Source organism: Nomascus leucogenys, chromosome 6, assembly GCF_006542625.1.
Source record: "Nomascus leucogenys isolate Asia chromosome 6, Asia_NLE_v1, whole genome shotgun sequence".
Lineage (NCBI taxonomy): Eukaryota > Metazoa > Chordata > Mammalia > Primates > Hylobatidae > Nomascus > Nomascus leucogenys.
Genome location: NC_044386.1, coordinates 31059012 through 31078811, shown reverse-complemented (window position 1 = coordinate 31078811; position 19800 = coordinate 31059012). Strand labels below are relative to the sequence as shown.

Sequence of the window (19800 nt, the reverse complement as noted above, 5' to 3'; positions counted from 1 at the left end):
TCTTCATCCCTCCTTTAAAACCAAGTAACTTTTGAACAACTTTCCCATCAGCCATCAGCATGATCGTTGACATGGTCAGGTACCTCACCTGACCATGAGCATGTGGGCTCAGGATTCAATACGTGTGAATCTTTCTGTCTGACCCCCAGGTATCCGCCGCCAAACTGCCCATTGCATAAAGAAGGGCCGTGGGATGGTGAAAGCTACATTCTGTGACCCAGAAACACAGCCCAATGGGAGACAGAAGAAGTGCCATGAAAAGGCTTGTCCACCCAGGTAACCATCACTAATAGCTGGAACTCTGTGTGTCTGCCCACAGTGATGTCTGACTAAGAGTGACCTAGTGCTTGCTGATAAAGAAATGTTGTGTGGTTTTGTTATTTGGATAAATACAAGAACGCGGTTAGAGTTTTCTGTGGCTATGCTGTTGGAGCCTGTGGCAAGCTGTGAGGACATATTCTCCCAAGAGCAGTATCTTCACAAGGTGATGTGTTCTGTGTTTAATTATTTGGCAAGACTAAGTGCCAAAGCACTGGTGAAGAGAATGCTAAGTGGATCACCCAAAAGTAGTTTTACTATAGAGTTGTCTTTTCCCAGGGCTTTACCAGTGCAACACCAGCTTCAGACAAAAGGTTGGCACCTTCCGATCACAGTGCCCACTTGTACTTCAGGCTGTCCAGAAGAGGGGGCTCAGAGAGCAGGTTTTCCCAACCTTGACATTACTGGCATGTGGGGCTGGCTGACTCTTTGTTGTGGGGGGCTGCCTGTGAATTGCAAGAGGCTTAGCAGCATTGCTGGCCTGTGTTTACTTCGATGCTAGTAGAACTCCCTCCCTCCCAATCCAGGCTATGACAACTAAAAATGTCTGCAGATATCCACTACAGGGTAAAATCATCCTCAGTTGACAGCCACTGTTATAGAGATATTCAGCAATATTCAGGGTGTTGCTAATCACATTGGTTCAAGAGACTGGGATCCTAGAAGGTAGTTGGGATGTTATTGTGCCAGGCTTATGTCTAAAAAAGAGAGAGAGAGAAAAAAACAAAGGAAAAAGAAAAAGGAGGAAGAAGGAGAAGAAAAGAGGGAGGGAAAAAGGGAGAGGAAAGAGGAAGAAAGGAAGGAATATTGGTTGATTTCCAGAAAGTGTCTTCATTCTCTGGCAACCTTAAACAAGGATGTATTTATGTTGCAGAGTCCATCAAGCATTCATCCCAGTTCTAAGCAGACACACTATGAAGCATTTAAAGAAGGGGGAGACCCAAATCAAACAGGTGACAGGGTGGATTCTAAAGAAGAGCTAGAATGTGATAAATATCCAAGAACTAGGTCAGAAAGAAGAGTCAGGACAAGACAGCTGAAAAACGTGATGTCAGTCTCTTAGCAGTCCAAACAGGCAGGACCCAGAGGCCAGGGTATTCTCAGCTCAGAGAGAGAGGTTTATTTTCTCTTCTGTTCTATGGCTTTTTCTAGGTAGGAGCTGAACCCCACAACTATTGAAGCAGGACAGAAATGTGTCATTGCCTCACCTTGCTGTAGCTTCTTCCTGTGGTTCTTTTGCCAGGAAGAACTAGAAATGACAAGGAAAGATAAGGCTAGCACTAGGTTTTATATGAAATTGCAGTTATGTTACTTTCTCAGGGAAGAATGAGGCAGGAAAGAGATCCTTTCTTAGAGCTAGTCCATTGCCTGCTACTCCACAGAGTTCATGAACTGTGAGAATGTTAATGACTCCTGAGAATGTTAATTAGGCACAATATAATACATACAGGTATAATTTCTGAAAATGCACTCTCAAGTAGGATATAATAAGCTAAGTAGAATTGCATGAAACATTCAGATACAATGAAGACTGGATAATTTACAAAGAAAAAGAGGTTTAATGGACTCACAGTTATATGTGGTTAGGGAGGCCTCACAATCATGGCAGAAGGGGAAAGGCATGTCTTGTGTGGCTACAGACAAGAGAGAATGAGAGCCAAGTGAAAGGGTTTTGCCCTAATAAAGCCATCGAATCTCATGAGACTTATTCACTAGCATGAGAACAGTATGGGGCAATCTGCCCCCGTGATTCAATTATCTGCCACCAGGTCCCTCCCACAACACGTGGGAATTATGGGAGCTACAATTCAAGCTGAGATTTGAGTGGGGACACAGTCAAACCATATCAGTGGCCAATTTACAAAAGTCCTTTTTATTTATGATTGCATTTTAGCTTCTACAAATATTTATGAAATAGTCATAAGACAGGGTATGGGTATTACTCTGAAGTGGTATGTGAGGAGATAAAGGTTCAGAGAAATTTGATGCCATACCCTAGGGGAAACGGCTGCAGAGAAAACTAGCATTTCTTTTTTTAAATTTTACTTTAAGTTCTGGGATACATGTGCAGAACGTGCAGGATGTTCCATAGATATACATGGGCCATGGTGGTTTGCTGCACCTATCAACCCATCATCTAGGTTTTAAGACCCGCTTGCATTAGGTATTTGTCCTAATGCTCTCCCTCCCCTTGCCCCCCAACTCCCTACAGGCCCCAGTGTGTGATGTTCCCCTCCCTGTGTCTATGTGTTCTCATTTTTTAACTCCCACTTATGAGTCAGAACATGACATGGTATTTGGTTTTCTGTTCCTGTGTTAAAAACTAGCACTTTTTAAGAACCCGCTATTTTCCAAGCTGTTTCCACATAATCATATCATTTAAGCCTGTAAGCAACCCTAATTTGTAGATACATTTATGCTCATTATACAAATGAAGACTCTAAAGCTTTCACCAAAATTTTCCTAGGTCACTTAGCTACAAATTGTAGAGTCGGGATTTGAACCCAGATCTGTTTGCTGTGCTGCCTCTGTATGTGCTGCTACACCATGCTGCTGGATCTCAGGATAAGCAGGTTTCAGTACTAGAACCAGAATCCCCTACATTTAAGCTTTTTCTCTCACATTAAAACACAATAAAAATGTTATGAATGCCTGACTCCAAAACTAAGTCATGCCTCCAGGTCCAAGCAATTCTCCTGCCCCAGCCTCGTGAGTAGCTGGGATTACAGGCACACACCACCACATCTGGCTAATTTTTGTATTTTTAGTAGAGATTGGATTTCACCATGTTGGCCAGGCTGGTCTCAAACTCCTGACCTCAAGTGATACACCCGCCTTAGCTTCCCCAAATGCTGGGATTACAGGCATGAGCCCATGTGCCTGGCGATTTGCTTTTTTAAAAATAAATAAATAATAAACTAATATTATTTGTTTCTGCAAGCTTAGTTCACTAGTTTCCTTGTATATGAATTTCAAGCTGCAGTATCTTCTTCTGTCACCTAATTTCCATGATCTCTAAAAAGTTCATACCCATCACTGGGAGCTGTCATTTCCTTTCCCAAAAAATTTCCTGTGCAAGGTTTAATCTTATTTACTTCTGGATCATTTTTCTTCAGTAATATCTTGTTTTTACAACCAATTTCAACATTCTGTGTTCTTCCCCAAAGGAGTATCTGAGAGAGATTTTTTTAAGATTTAATAAAAACTTTTGATTATCTAAATATAAAAAAATATGTATTACATTGCCAATGGCTTTCAGGATGAAAGCCCTGTAGAGCATGTTCCAGGAGAGAGTAGGCTGTCAAGAAAGAAATTCTTTGAAAATTTAATATATCTGACTCCAGAAAGAGGTTATTTGAGTCCCTTCTCCCCACTGACTTCTCTCTGAATTTTGGTTTTCAGCAAAGCAAAGCTCTTCTAGGCCACAGCTGTGATGGTGCCTAGCATATCCAAAGTATTCAATAAACCTCTGACAGTGATTTTTTTAAACTCTGGGGCCTACATGTAGGTTTCAGTCCACAAAATAATGGCATATGACTTAAATCACGGTTTCTCAACCTCAACACTATTGCTGCTTTGGGCTGGATAGTTTTTTGTTGTGGGAAGCTGTCTCGTGCCAATGCAGGAGGTTTAATAGTATCCCTGGACTCTATCCACTAGATGCCAATAGCAACCCAGCCTCCCTTCCCTGTCACCACTGATTTGTGACGATGAAAAATGTCTTCAGACATTCCCAAATGTCCCCTGGTGAGGGAAGCTGCAGAAATCTCTGCTGATTGAGACCTTCTGATCTAAATGAAAGGAATAAGATCATTGAGACTGGGGAAAGCCCATGAAAGAGGGAAAAGGACTGAGCATGGTGTGTGTAGGGGACAAGAAAGCTAGGGAAAATGAGGCTGGAGGAATGGGATATAATGAGAATACGGAGACAATGTGTACACAGGGCCAGGAGGTAAGAGTGCTTATACTGTAGTCATGGTTTTGTCAGAATTTGAAATGTTTAGTTGAATTGGATTTTGGAATGTAAATTCTATTAGGAAAAAGATTAGTACAAAGGAAGATGATAATTATAAAATTTGATTTCTTAAAGGAAATTACTATTCTCAGCAAGGGTTTAACACATTCAGTTTTGGACTTTCATTTATCTGAGTAATGAAGGTTAGAAAGAGTGACGTGTCCTGGTTTGTTGGCGATCAGCACTGTTGGAATATATACTGATAGGGGAATCAGTAGAAGCTACTGATAAAAGAAGCGTTCTTTTAAAAATAAAAGAGAGGTTCAGAGGGTCTCTAACCCATCCCTTCTACTTGATCTCAAATTACAGTAAACTTTTACAGAATTCTGGAACAACTACAGGCTCTTCAAAGATCTCAAACATAGGCACACACACACACACACACACACACACACCCCCCTAGACATTTAGGTAAAACATAAAATCTCCATAAATATAAAAACAGTATTCTATTAGAAATCTCCTACAAGAGGTGGGATTATGGCAAACACCCAGAAGAATGAGATGGGCAGCAGAGAACAACTGGACCATGGCCCCTGAGCCCTGGACCTGGAAGACCTTTACAGGAAAAAAAAAAAAAAGAAGAAGATGGTTTTCACTTTAATCTTGTGAGACTAAGACTAAGCTGTTTTAGTCCATTTTGTGTGGCTGTACCAGAATACCACAGACTGGGTAATTTATAAAGAACAAATTTATTTCTTGGCCACGTATGGTGACTCACTCTGTAATCCTAGCACTTTGCAAGGCCAAGGCGGAAGGATCACTTAAGCGCAGGAGTTGGAGACTAGCCTGGGCAACAAAGCAAGACCCTTTCTCTATAAAAATAAAAAAATAAATTTCTTTTAAAAATAAACATTTCTCACAGTTCTGGAGATCGGATGGCCAAGACTGGAGGCTCATTTGATCTGGCGAGGGTCTTCTTGCTGCATCCTCATAAGGCTGAAGGAGGAAGGGCAACAGAGGACAAACATTCATGTCCTCATATAGAAGAGTGAAAGGGAGTAAACCACTCCCAAATCCTTTTTCAAGTGGCCTTAATCCATTCATGATGGTAAAGCACTCACGATCTAAACACCTCCCATCAGATCCCACCTCCCAACACTGTTATATTGAGGATTAAGTTTCTAACACATATGTTTTGGGGAACACATTCGGACTATAGCAAAATCACAGGCAATATGTCCCCTAAGGGACTGTAGAGAAAACTCCAAGAAGAGAAAACAAGAACGTCTATTATCACTTTGTAGTGATACAGCTGAAAGCCCTGTAGCAAGTACTTAGATAAATTAGGCTTTCAATCAACTCAGATTAAGACCTTTTCAGAATGGCATTTTATATATTCCCTTGGCCTGCCCTCCTTCAGAAAAGTCAGAGGTAGGACAAAGTAATTAGATTAATACAGTGGGGCACTTATTTGGTTTTACATCATACTGTTCTAATATTATTAGCTCTTTATCCAATGATGTTAAACACCAAAGAATAAATAAGTAATCTCAATTACTTATTAAATGAAGAATATGATTGAATTGAGGAATTGCTTTCTTCTGATATTTTTAACTTGAGATTAAAAGTGTCACAATCAAAAGAAATTCTACATAAATAAATCCAATATTTAGTAAATAAAAATAAAAGTAGAAAGTTTTATCTTCAAAATTACCAAAATTCAGTGCTGTCTCAAGTCAGGAGGCTTTCTTGAAGTCAAGAATGAAGGACTTTCCCCAGTGTACTATTTTCCCATGAAAAATAGAAGTGTCCCACTTGTTACTACATGAAGGGATGGACAAGCGGGCTGTACATAGGAACAATAATGGACCCAAACCACACTGGGTGAAGACACTGGTTCTGGGAAGATTTGCACAATAATGGAGAAGAGGGACAAGAGATGGCTCCCTGCCATTTTCAAAAGCTGCTTCTAAGTAACCAGTGGGCCCACATCCTAGATTCTTGAGTAAAAAATGATTTTATTTAAGTTTATTCTTTTTCTACTCATTTCTTATCAAAGGGACTAGTGAAAATATTAACAAGTAAACTTCAGGAGATAGGGAAAAAAAATAAAGGCAATGTCCCTAATTGATCGCCTCCTAAATAATTTAAAAATTTATGTGTAAGTGCCTACTTTACATTCAATTAAGAGCCAGGAGACCTAGAGTCTAATTGGACTCTTTTACTCAGTAGCATGGTCAAAAGAACAACAAATCGTAACAAATGCTTGAGTTCTTGTTATATGTCAGGCTCTGTACTATGCACTTTGATGAATTGGTCCTTCATTTAATGCACAACACAACACTCATATAAAGAAAATATATTTTTACACCCATTGAATAATGAGAAAGTGAGGCTTAAACTTGCTTAAAGTTGCACAGAAGAACCCTGGACCTCAGTTTTCTTACTGAAAAGAGAGGGCATGCCTATATATTTTTTTCTCATTCGAAAACATGCGCATTTAGCAACTGCTTATGCCAGGCGCTCTGCAGAGCTCCGGAGCTGTGATTGAAGACACCGTGGCCCTGTCTGCAGCACGCCCCCTGGTGGGTTGGAGTGTCTCCACGGCCGTCCCAGCCCTGTGATCTGCATTTCTGCCCCTGATTTCTCAGTGGTTGAATGGAACGTATGCGTTAAGTTGGCGATCTTCTCTCACATATCCATGTTTGCCTGCAGGTGGTGGGCAGGGGAGTGGGAAGCATGCTCAGCCACATGCGGGCCCCACGGGGAGAAGAAGCGAACCGTGCTGTGCATCCAGACCATGGGCTCTGACGAGCAGGCTCTCCCGCCCACAGACTGCCAGCACCTGCTGAAGCCCAAGACCCTCCTTTCCTGTAACAGAGACATCCTGTGCCCCTCGGACTGGACAGTGGGCAACTGGAGTGAGGTGAGCTCAGGGCTCAGAGGGGAAACTGGCATTATTCAAGCTTCATCAGCCCCTGCCTTCCTTCTCATTATCCAATCCAAAGTGACCCTAGGTAAAATTGCAAAATAGCCAGTGTTCATCACCCCTGGCCTATCTCCTGCATTTCCTGTGTCCACTGCTTATTTTCCATATTTTCCATTCATATGGGATCTTGCTCCCACTTGCTCAATGGTCAGCTTACTATCTGACAGGGGTGAGGTAAACTCCCCCGCCTCTCTCAGTGCAGGATCACAACAACTAGTTAATAAATCATCAGAAGCTTGGCCAGGCCCATTGTTAAACCATTGGTAGCAGATGAGGGACCTCCCACGCACCCCAAAAGTGGTTTATAAAGCATTGACTGCACATCACTATAGTTAACCCAAACCAAAAGAGTGTCGCTTGACACTAAGAAAAATCCCCTCAAATTATCCATCTATTCACCATGTGTCAAGGCCAAACCAGACCAAGGTTTATAACATCTATTATCAGACACATAAGTTCAGATAAATGTTGCATTTTCCCAAAATTAATTTGATCTAATTATCTGACTATAATTGGATATCAGTAAGCTGGAAGGTTATGAAAAGCTCTCTCAGGCTTTAATTTTCTTTGGGTCACTTTGGAATCCGGTTTCATCAGGCCTTGTCGTGTTCCTAGTTATTAGTGGAAGGCCCCAGAGACTCCAAGGGCCTCAGCTCTGCTTCTCTATGTGCAGTTCAGTGAACAACCTAAGGAATAGCTAGAAAATACATATTTTTTAAAAATTAACAGGCCAGAGTTTAGAGATGGATGCCGACTTTATCTTATGAGCTTCCTTGAGAAGCCGTATGCTTCCATAATAACGCTACCACTGGCCAGGCATCTGTAATCCCAGCACTTTAGGAGGCCGACGCAGGAGGATCACTTGAGCTTAGGAGTTTGAGACCAGCCCAAGCAACATGATGAAACCCCATCTCTATGAAAAATACAATTAGCCAGTCATGGTGGCACGTGCCTCTAGTCCCAGCTATTTGGGTGGCTGAGGCAGGAGGATCGCTTGAGCCTGGGAGATCGAGACTGTAGTGAGCTGATATCATGCCACTGTACTCCAGCCTAGGTGAGAAAGTGAGACCCTGTTTCAAAATAATAATAATAACAATAATGCCACCATTGCTCAGGATATTTTAGGAACTCCTGTGAGGACTCAGGAGAAAATGGAGAATATCTGATTCAGGAGAATGCCACAGAAAGTCAATTAGAATGGGGCCTGATGGATAAATGAATAATGTGATCAAAATCTTTGTGTTTAAAAAATGTTTGATGATAAATATGTGACAGATTGCTTTTCACCTGCTCTGAAAGAAAAATTCTAAAATTTGTGTAAGCAAAGGTACCATCTCTGAAGATACCTATTTGAAAGCAAAACACTCATTTAAATACAGCAGCTTTGATGAAACCTTATTTCCAAGACTCCCTTTTATTAGCTTATGTCACAGTTTAGGTTTATTTACCTTCTGAATCTGTACAGGATGTTCTCTTGGGCATCTAGGTGAAATTAAAAAAAAAAAAAAAAGAAACAGAAAGTATGGTCCCTAGATGGTAAGAACTTCCATCCAGTGGGAGAGATAGGATCCAGAAAAGAAAAAGAAAAAAGGAAAGGAAGGATAAAGATACACATGCAAAGAAATATACCTACATACAAATATGGGGGTATTACTGATTCACGCACCGATGTATATACACACATCAGTGATAAGCCATACATTCTTTTTGCTATTCCTGGGGGAGTATAATCACAGCATTTGGCTGGCCTGCCTTATTAGTCCACTGCAACCTAGGTTTCTGTAAATTACAGTGTTGTCAAAATAAGGCTGAATGGAGTATTGTGACTGGCCTATTAAATCTGTTTACCAAAAATGTGTTGGCCACATCCAAAACTGTTAATAATTCTTGTCATGTAGAATTTACTAATTGCCAACATCTTAATGCTTTTTCAGAGGACCGCAATTACAGATTTGGCTGAGGAGTTCTTCTTAATGTGTTCATATTTATGGGAAGCGTAGTAACCTGTCTTAACTGGAGAACAAGAGACCAAAAAGTTGTCATGATGTAAGAAGCACTTGGGTCTGTGATTCCATATGTAGGCCATTGCATAGTCAATGGACCACACGTGGACAGTTTCTAGCTTCCACTTGACAGAGCTGAGCAGAAAGGCTGGGCCAATGCCCTCATTCAGAAGATGTCATTGGAAGTGCTTTTAGTTAAATCAGTATCAAAATATTCATCAAATGGGTCTTCCTTTCTTCTCTCTGCTCTCTTACTAATAACCTTCTAATGAACTTTGCTGCAGTTTGATGAAATGTCTTTGACATTCTAACTATGCCCAGATACTTTTTTTAAAGAGAGGTGACATAGTGTTTTTTGGCAGGCAGTATTTATTATCTAGATTTTGTCTGGAGACCAACATCATTTGAAGCAGGATAGTGCTCCAGCTATCATTTGGTCTGCACGGTGTCATTTTCATCTGCATTTGTCATTTTCATCACCCTGGATGGTCTAAAACTGTACAATTACTGATCCAAAAGGCCCAAGAACTGACAGCCTTCTAGACTCCTGTAAAATGGCCTTCTCTGGGCTGACCTAAGTGAGAAGAAAGAGGAAGTACATTCATGAGCTCCTTTCCCTATCAACGCACTCCACCAACTCAAGCAGTGAGGGGAGAGTGGGCTCAGCCGTGCCAGGTTGGTACACTCATCCCTGTCCCAGCAGGCATCAGAAAGGGGAGCTCTCTCCCCTGCTGCCCCAGGCAGGCTTTCCTGCCCCCTGTGACCAGCCCCTTTTCTCTAAGCTTACGTTGTAGATACCTGACTCTCACCTCCAATCTCAGGTTTTACCAAGAATCTTATCCTGGTTTTGCCCACCCTGCTTTGTGGACTTAAAGGGTAAAGAAAGGAACTCTATTTATTGTAAATAGAGACCAGGTATCAAAGTTATTGGGGCTCCCTTACTTCCCAGATACACCATTTCAGGGACATGCCTTGTGAGAAGCAGCCAGTCTAGCAGTGAAGGGCACAGCCCCTAGAGCATGGCTTCCTGGGTTCAAATGTGTATGTGTGGCAAACAGGACACTCCAGAAGCCAGGATGTGTGTGTTTGTTTATACAGTTTTCCTTTCCAAAGGCATTTCAGGCAGTTTACAATAAAAGGGCTCTAGACATTGAAGTGGTGAACTAGAAGTTGTATCCACGCATGGGAACAGAGAGCAACATGCCAAACATGAGAATAATAGGGTTATTTTGATGAAGCTTTCAGTATAACCCAGTGCATCCGGACAACCAGGGCAACAAGGGCAGCCCAGTGGGTTCCATAATTCTTTCTTTCTGATAGATGGAAGGGTACCTCTTCTTCAAGAGACACCCCTGGTACCCCCAATGAGAGCTTTAAAATAAATTGCCAAAATTATATGAGATTTTTAATCATGGCTCCAATGGTTTAGTCAGATACTTTGTAAAAATCTGTGCCATCTTTTTCCTTGGAGGGATGGATGGATAGATGGATGGATGGATGGATGGATGGATGGATGGATGGATACATGGATAACCACCATGTACTTAATAAATGTTTGACTAGTGCATCCTTGGCAGAAAGGGAAGTGGGAAGAGTCCTGGCTGAGATCACAGAGAACCATCTTAGTTCTGGTCTTGTATTGCATAAACTTGTATTGCATATTGTACAGTCTTAGGAAAATGATTTTTCCTTTTAGGACCTCAGTTTGCTCAATTATAAACCAACATGCTATTTCTCCTAGTAATTAGACTAATAGTAATGATGGGTGGCAATTTTTCTAGGTTTTCCAGCCCTGGCAATCTCTAATTGTGTGGCCTTGAGCCACACAATTGTGTTAATTCTCTCTTAGCCTGCTGTCACTGAGAAAGATAGGATTTATTGTAAGAATTGAATAAGATAATTCATGCAAATACTTAGCGTAGTGCCTGGTAAAAAGTAAGTGTTCGCTAAATTATTATCAGACAAGAAGACAGAAGTCTATTTTCCATGCTACTCTGATTTTGCAAACCTTGATCAATCAGTTGCACCCAAATGTGCTGAAGGAACTGATTTGTGGCCCCCCTAAGTTTTCACCTATCCTCTCCTTGAGCTCAGGGAGCTCATTCATTTTATGCATGAAGCACTATAAGCGCAGTGCTTAGGGCCTACAGATTCTTCAAGGGCCTGCACAACTATTTGAGACCTGAAAAAAAAACCTCATGCATTGCTTCTATAAAAACAAAAGAACCCTGCAAAATCAGAAATCAGTATTTAATTACATATTAATAGCAAATACATACCAAGCATTTTGTATGTATTATTACTATGTATTATGTATGTATCTATTAAGTACTTTTATGGGTATTAGCACATTTAATCTTTACCATGACTTATTTAGCCCCATTTTATTAATGCAAGTGAAGAAACTGAGGCATAGAAACATTTAGAAATTTGTCCAAGGTCACATAACCACTAAACCATGGAGCCAGGATTTGAACGCAGGCAGCACAGCATCTACTCTGAATGTACGCTTTGCCATACTGCATCTCAAATATCTGCAAAATGTAGCAATATGACAGCTCCTAGTATTCATAAGAAATGTTTTGTGTTTGGAAATTATTTGTAGACTGGCTTTTCTCATTCTGTTGGAATTTCAGGCTATGCATAACAACTGCTGAGAAATTAGAGCCTCCCCAAAATTAAATGTTACCCTCAGTGAATAACTTCAAAAGCGCAGGAAAAAAATAAAGCCTTTCACAAAAGATTTCAATAGACATTTCTCAAAAGAAGGCATACTAATGGCAAGCAGGCATATGAAAATGTGCTCAATATCATTGATCATCAGAGAAATGCAAATCAAAACTGTAATGAGATACCATTTTTATCCCAGTTAAAATGGCTTACATCCAAAAGACGGCAAAAACAAATGCTGGTGAGGATGTGGAGAAAAGGGAACCCTCGTACACTGTTGGCAGGAATGTAAATAGTTTAACCACCGTGGAGAACAGTTTGGAGGTTCCTCAAAAAAGTAAAAGTTAAGCTACCACGTGATCCAGCAATCCCACTGCTGGGTATATACCAAAAAGAAAGGAAACCAGTCTATCAAAGAGATATCTGCACTCCTATGTTTGTTGCAGCACTGTTTGCAATAGCTAAGATTTGGAAGCAACCTAAGTGTCCCTCAACAGATGACTAGATAAAGAAAATGTGGTGCATATACATGGTGGAGTACGATTCAGCCATAGAAATGAATGAGATTCAGTCATTTGCAACAACGTGGATAAACTGGAGATCATTATGTGAAGTGAAATAAGCCAGGCACAGAAAGGGAAACATTGCATGTGCTCACTTATTTTAGGGCTCTAAAAATCAAAACAATTGAACTTATGGACATAGAGAGTAGAAGGATGGTTACTAGAGGCTAGAAACAGTAGTAAGAGTTTGCAGGGAAGGTGGGGATTATTAATGGGTATAAAAAAATAGAAAGAATGAATAAGACCTACTATTTGATAGCACAATGAGGTGACTATAGTCAATAATAACTTAATTACACATTTTAAAATAACTTAAAGAGTATAATTAGATTGTTTGTAACTCAAAGGATAAAAGCTTGAGGGGGTGGATACCCCATTCTCTGTGATGTGCTTATTTCACATTGCATGCCTGTATCAAAACATCTCATGTACCCCATAAATATATATACCTACTACGTACCCATAAACATCCTTTAAAACTGGAATGGAAAAAAATAATTTCAAATGTTTTTTATAGCAAAAGTTACATTTCACTTGAGACAAGAAATGCATTTGAATATATTTGATGGGACATGGGGTGGAGGCTTTAAAAGCAGACACACCCAGAGTCTAGGAAGATCTTTAATTGACCCTTCCTGTGCCTGACAAAAACACACAAACAAAACATTCACTTAACCAAGATACTGAGAATCGATAAAGTACAAAGCTCATCACAGGGCTGTTGGAATGCAGAGTGACCAAATAGACTGAATGCTGATGTTCACAAATGAGCTCTCTGGCTCTTGGGATAGAAGATGTGGCAGCAAACGGCAATGCTATGTCTATTGCTAAGTGGGAAGCAAAGCTGGACTCATATGAAGCCCCTGCCACCCGAGGGAAGAGAGCATGGAGGGATAGGGACATTTTTGAGAGTCACTGACCCTCTGGATTCCCCAGTTCCAGGCACTCCTGTGGGGCTGGCCACCTGATATTCTGACCTTGTCACTCCCTCTTTTGGTGTGGAGTGTCATTAGCGTCAACATCTCAGTTCTTCCCAGGCATCAGTAGCCTGTGCTCTGCCAGGGTTCCTGGAGAACAGATATGGGCACCTCTGTTTGCAGCAACTACTCACAGAAAACCAGCTGAGAGCTATGTTGATTGTCCTCATCAGGTCTGATTTTTTTTAATTATCTAAGCTATTGTCTTAGTTCCCGAGGGCTGCCCTAATGAAGTACCACAAACTGGGCAAATAAAACAACAGGAATTTGTTGTCTCACATCTGCAGAAGCTACAAATCCAAGGTCAAGGTGTTGGCAAAGTGAATTCCTTCTGAAAGCTGGGAGGACGAATTGTTCCGTACCTTTCCCCCATGCTCATTGGCTTGTAAATGCATCACTCCAATCTCTGCCTTCATCTTCACATGACATTCTACCTGCCTGTGATCTCTGTGTTCAGATTCCCCTTTTGTTATGGATACCATTAGGGCCCACCCTAATGACCTTATTGTAACTTGATTACCTTTTTAAAGATCCTTTCCTTTCTCCAAATAAGGTCAAATTCTGAGGTTGGGGGCATTGAGATTTTGACATATCTTTTTTGAGAGGGACACAATTCAACCCAAAACAGATACCACGTGTTTTAGCTTGCTTTCAAAGTTGGTGTTTGTTTGAGATCTAATTATTCATTTGTAAATTTCTGAGATTGTGCATTAAATGTTTTAATGCCCAAAATATTCACTGTTTCTCTACTCAGCCCTTTAGCCCAAACCCTCTGATGAACTCCAACTGTGTTTTCGAATAAACTCTTTCTCAGCACTACAGCTCAGTGCCAATTGTGAGCCTCCTCACCCCCCCGACAGTGGACCACAGGTGGGTGGAGTTGATAAATTTGGCAGCAAACCTCTTTCTCGGTGGGTTCCCTGACAAGAGGCCTGTATCCAGGATGGTGACAAGTGAGGGCAAAATGACTCCCAGAGAGCAGGTTAACAGGTTGACATGCTGCTTCCTGGTCCAGGGTTCAAAATTACAAGGTAAGGGCATACGATAATCATAGCTGAAGTTGGTTTGGAGAATTCTGAAACTACCAATTGAGATGGGTTTGGAGTGTGGTGTCGTGTACTGCATTTATCTCATCTGAAGGGCTTGACAGCTCCTGAGGAGATAAACACAGTTGGAAGATGTACTGGAAGAAGTGTGGAGCTGAATACAAAGCAGCACTGCCTGTTCTGCAGTGACTAGGAGAAAAGACAAGTTCGTATTCAGGCCCAATATGCTTGGTAGACAGCTAATACTGTCCAGCTGGGCATAGTGTGCCCCAGAACTAAGGAATGGCAATCCTGGGTTATTTGAAAAGTTCAATGTCTGCTGGCTAAGGAAAGTAGATGTGGATGGAAGGTTGGTGCACTGAGGGACGTATAAACTCCCAGACCCCAGGTCTTCATTAATCAGGTTTTGGGTTGCTATTTGGGAATGACAGCAATAGATGCAGATCATCAGCTTTTCCAAGAGAAGTCAAAAATCAGGAATTTTATTAATATAAAATTGCTAATTTTTAAAATGTTGGCTACTATTTTGGTTTTTGTGTTTTGCTTGTTGGTTGGTTGGTAGGTTGGTGGGTTTTAAGATTGAGCAGGCCAAAGAATACATGTCAGTGGGCCAAATGTAGCCGTTAGGCTGCTACTTTGGAACTCCTCTTCAAGAGCCATCTTCTGTTTTAAAATATTAAAATCTGATGCATTTTAACTCAGCAACCAGCTAGGTAGCTGAAATGGTCTGGCTTTGTGTCCCCACCCAAATCTCATCTTGAATGGTAATCCAAATTGTAATCCCCATGTGTTGAGGGAGGGACCTCATGGGGAATGATTAGATCATGGGAGCAGTTCCCCCGTGCTGTTCTTGTGACAGTGAGTCCCCATGAGATCTGATGGTTTTATAAGGGGCTTTCCCCCTCTTCACTCTGCACTTGTCTCTCCTGCCGCCATGTGAAGAAGGACGTGTCTGCTTCCCCTTCCACCATGATTGTAAGTTTCCTGAGGCCTCCCCACCCATGCAGAACTGTGAGTCAATTAAACCGCTTTCCTTTATAAATTTCCCTGTCTTGGTATTTCTTTATAGCAGCATGAAAACAAACTAATACAGTAGCTATTCTTTACTCCTGCCTTACTCTTTTAGGCTGAGCAAATTCACACCATCAGTAAGATTACTTAGTTCTTGTTATTGGTAAATTTGAAAACCACATATCCATCTGTTAGCTCTAGGAAATCTGAATCTAAAAACATCCAGCAGTAAATCAGTAGGGGATGTGTGGTTCTCCACAGTATCTTGTAGACATGTGCCTGCACCTACCTCACCAAGACAGCTGCTCACTTCACACTTCCCTGATGAGACAGTTCTGTGTGTCACCCACAAGGGCAGTAGAAATTGGTGAACCCCAAGCCTTTTGTTATGATCACTATTATTATTATCAGCATCATTGTTAGAACAGTGATAATAATAGCTTTCAATCAGTAATTGTCTTCATATGTTATGCCGCCTCTGTTAAGCCTATTGTTGAAGGTAATCCACACAGTATCCTGCAAAGGTAGGTGCTGCTGTCTCTGTTTCCAGGTGAGGAAGCTGACTTAGTCACTGAATCACACAGGGAGTTAATATGATACATCAGGGAATTTAAGCTATTTCTCAGAGGCTTTATAGTTTTTTGACTTCATAGTTCAATGGGGAGGTGGAGGGGACATGCCCCTATACTTTCGCATTTAAAATTTTTTTGTAAAAGTGTACAAGTAAAGCTAACTTCTTTAGAGATATTAGCAACATTTCAAGTCAAAATAAACCAAAAAGGAAAAGAGAAAGAAGAGAAAGAAAAGAAAAATAGAAGCATTTCCTACTATGTTACTATCTAGTCTAATACTTCATGGAAAGGAAAGCCGAAAGAGGACCACCTGCTGCCTGAGAAGAGTTGGCAGTAGCTGGGACCTCAGTTATCAGTCAGCTCTCAAGACTGAGCCTGCCTGAGGCAGCCAGCATGGATATGTGTTCACACATACAAAACTGATCAATTTTACAAAGTGGGGATTTGAAAATCCAAGAAGTTCAGATTAGAATGTAACAAATGGAGAGGGACTCAGCATGACTAAAATAGATGGAGCACAGAGTATCTTCCTACACAAGAAGGGAAGAAACAGTGCAGCAAACCAGGAAGATAAATATCTCCTGCCTTCCCTTTCCAGGTCCAGGGAGAAGTGAGTCATGGACCATGCCAGAAGAGACTGTTTCCTCCCTGTTGGGCTCCGATACTTGCAGTTGGTAGCCCCCACTTTGGTGGGAAATGATTGTGCATTAAGCATCATTTCTGCCCAAATTATTATTATTATTATTATTATTATTATTATTATTATTTCAAAACAAACCTGGAAGTTCCATCTTGGAGTGACTTGTTTTAATATTTTGTGGACATCTTAAATCCACAGCTTCACTGGTTGGGTCCAAACCCACAGTTGGACATTCCTTCAGCTGTACATTCTCCTGTGCTCACAGCATCTGCTTTTCAAAAGAGCTGATTTCACAGAGCTATTATACATCAGTGAGTGATTATGTTTGATTGAAACAAAATAAAGGAGAAGTTTTCTACGTCGATATTATGTTCCTACTTAGAGAAAATTGAAAATAGAACTTGAGAAGGCAAGGAACTTAAACTAAATGCAGAAGCTCATGAGTGAGAATTTTTCCATTCCTGATTTTTTTTCCAGGTAAAAGAGTCGCTTAATTAATATGTACAAGGTGATCACTGTGTCCTCAGAACTATCCTGGAATTCCATTACGAATAAAAAACAGTTCCTGCCTTTGGATAGCTTTTAATAAATCAAAGGTCACTGAGTGAACTCCATGGACAGCTACTTTGTACAGTGTGTTGCACTAGGTTTGGAGATGGGGGGTAAAAATAAATCTAATGCTTATTCTATGACTGACTTGCCGCCTTTCAGGTGAGTTCCTGGGTCTCAGGTTCCTCACTTGTGGAAGGCAGAATAACAGTTCCTGCCTTGTACATCTCATAGAGATGTCATGTATATCACACAGAATAATGTTTGCACAGCCTTTGAAATCATTATGCAGTCCCCATCCTTAAGAAACCTGCTTTGAGGTCAGGGATACATGACAGAGAAATGTAAAATGACCAGTGAAGACCCCTGGGTGGTCTGTGTTCAAGTGCCAACTATTTGGTGGTTGACTTCAAATGCCATTGGAAAGAGAAGCTAAAAATGGAACCATCTGGTAAAAGTATGGATTTTTCAAAATATTTAGACATTTAGTGTTTTATAGCAACTCCTTATCTGCCATTCACATGTGTTGAAATTGATGCAATGAACATTCTTTACCATGTATCCTGAGGAAGGCCCATTCTGTTAGGATTCCCCCAAAGGCAGTCTAGCTGCTTGGGCTTCAGCATGGCATACAGAATGTGGGGGGAACATTGGGGAGGGGCACTTACCAGTACCCCAATGTATACCTCAGTGCCATGCTAAGGGATTGACCTAATTCCTTGGGAAAGGCTATTTTCTACCTTTGATTAACTATATACATTTAAATTTTAGAGTAGCTCTTGGATCTATGCACCTGTGTGAGTATGGTGATTAACTAGCTTTTAATCTGATTCTACCTGCCACGGGCAAGTGAAAATGGAGCTTAAGGTACCTGGGAAAAATGTGTGAGTTATGATAGTTGCTTTCTAAATATAAAGGGAAAGGTTCCTTATACCGAATTTCATATTCCAGAGAATATGCACACATTATACATTAATTTAATAAAATCACAATCCCAGAAAAGAGACAATGTGACTTACTAGCTCTTTAAAAGATTTGGCAACTTGTGTAAACCATTGCACTCATTGTGGATCCCACCATCCATGATTCACAGCCCAAAGGGACTGCAGTTTGACTACATCATGGTTTACATTTTCAGTTTGTGAAGAATAAATGGTTGAGACTGAGTCCCAGCTGGTCTCCAGGAGATACATATTTCCATGGAAAACTGAAAGAGCACAGAAACCAAATGTAGAGATGGCAGACAATTTTAGCTGTGTAGTTTAGTTTCCATCAGGCCTGTTTTGATCTGTTATAGACCTGACCATGAGAACAAAAGCATCTTCTCTCACCAGGCTAACAGCTGTTTCTCTCTTCTAGTGTTCTGTTTCCTGTGGTGGTGGAGTGCGGATTCGCAGTGTCACATGTGCCAAGAACCATGATGAACCTTGCGACGTGACAAGGAAACCCAACAGCCGAGCTCTGTGTGGCCTCCAGCAATGCCCTTCTAGCCGGAGAGTTCTGAAACCCAACAAAGGCACTATTTCCAATGGAAAAAACCCACCAACACCTGAGCAGGACCCCCTAAAGCCCGTCCCTCCACCTACATCCAGGCCCAGAATGCTGACCACACCCACAGGGCCTGAGTCTGTGAGCACAAGCACTCCAGCAATCAGCAGCCCTAGTCCTACCACAGCCTCCAAAGAAGGAGACCTGGGTGGGAAACAGTGGCAAGATAGCTCAACCCAACCTGAGCTGAGCTCTCGCTATCTCATTTCCACTGGAAGCACTTCCCAGCCCATCCTCACTTCCCAATCCCAATACTTGAGCATTCAGCCAAGTGAGGAAAGTGTTTCCAGTTCAGATACTGGTCCTACCTCCGAGGGAGGCCTTGTAGCTACAACAACAAGTGGTTCTGGCTTGTCATCTTCCCACGACCCTATCACTTGGCCTGTGACTCCATTTTACAATACCTTGACCAAAGGTCCAGAAATGGAGATTAACAGTGGCTCAGGGGAAGACAGAGAACAGCCTGAGGACAAAGATGAAAGCAACCCTGTAATATGGACCAAGATCAGAGTACCTGGAAATGACGCTCCAGTGGAAAGTACAGAAATGCCACTTGCACCTCCACTAACACCGGATCTCAGCAGGGAGTCCCCCTGGCCACCCTTCAGCACAGTAATGGAAGGACTGCTCCCCAGCCAAAGGCCCAGTACTCCCAAAACTGGGACACCCAGAGTTGAGGGGATGGTTACTGAAAAGCCAGCCAACACTCCAGTCCCTCTGGGAGGAGACCACCAGCCAGAACCCTCAGGAAAGATGGCAAACCATAACCACCTGAAACTTCCAAACAACATGAATCAAACAAAAAGTTCTGAACCAGTCCTGACTGAGGAGGATGCAACAAGTCTGATTGCTGAGGGCTTTTTGCTAAATGCTTCCAATTACAAGCAGCTCACAAACGGCCACGGCTCTGCACACTGGATTGTCGGAAACTGGAGTGAGGTAAGACATTTCCTACC

The 19800-nt window shown here is 41.5% G+C and overlaps 1 protein-coding gene across 2 annotated transcripts in view; it reads left to right on the top strand.

Moving 5' to 3' along the window:
• Nucleotides 1-19800, top strand: part of ADAMTS12 (ADAM metallopeptidase with thrombospondin type 1 motif 12) — a 349097-nt gene that overhangs the window by 282500 nt on the left and 46797 nt on the right. For both annotated transcript variants that reach the window (XM_012501615.2, XM_012501616.2), the window contains 3 exons: nucleotides 150-276; nucleotides 6992-7202; nucleotides 18656-19783. In XM_012501615.2, the coding sequence (XP_012357069.2) occupies nucleotides 150-276; nucleotides 6992-7202; nucleotides 18656-19783 (1466 nt within the window). The remainder of the gene's footprint in view (nucleotides 1-149; nucleotides 277-6991; nucleotides 7203-18655; nucleotides 19784-19800) is intronic.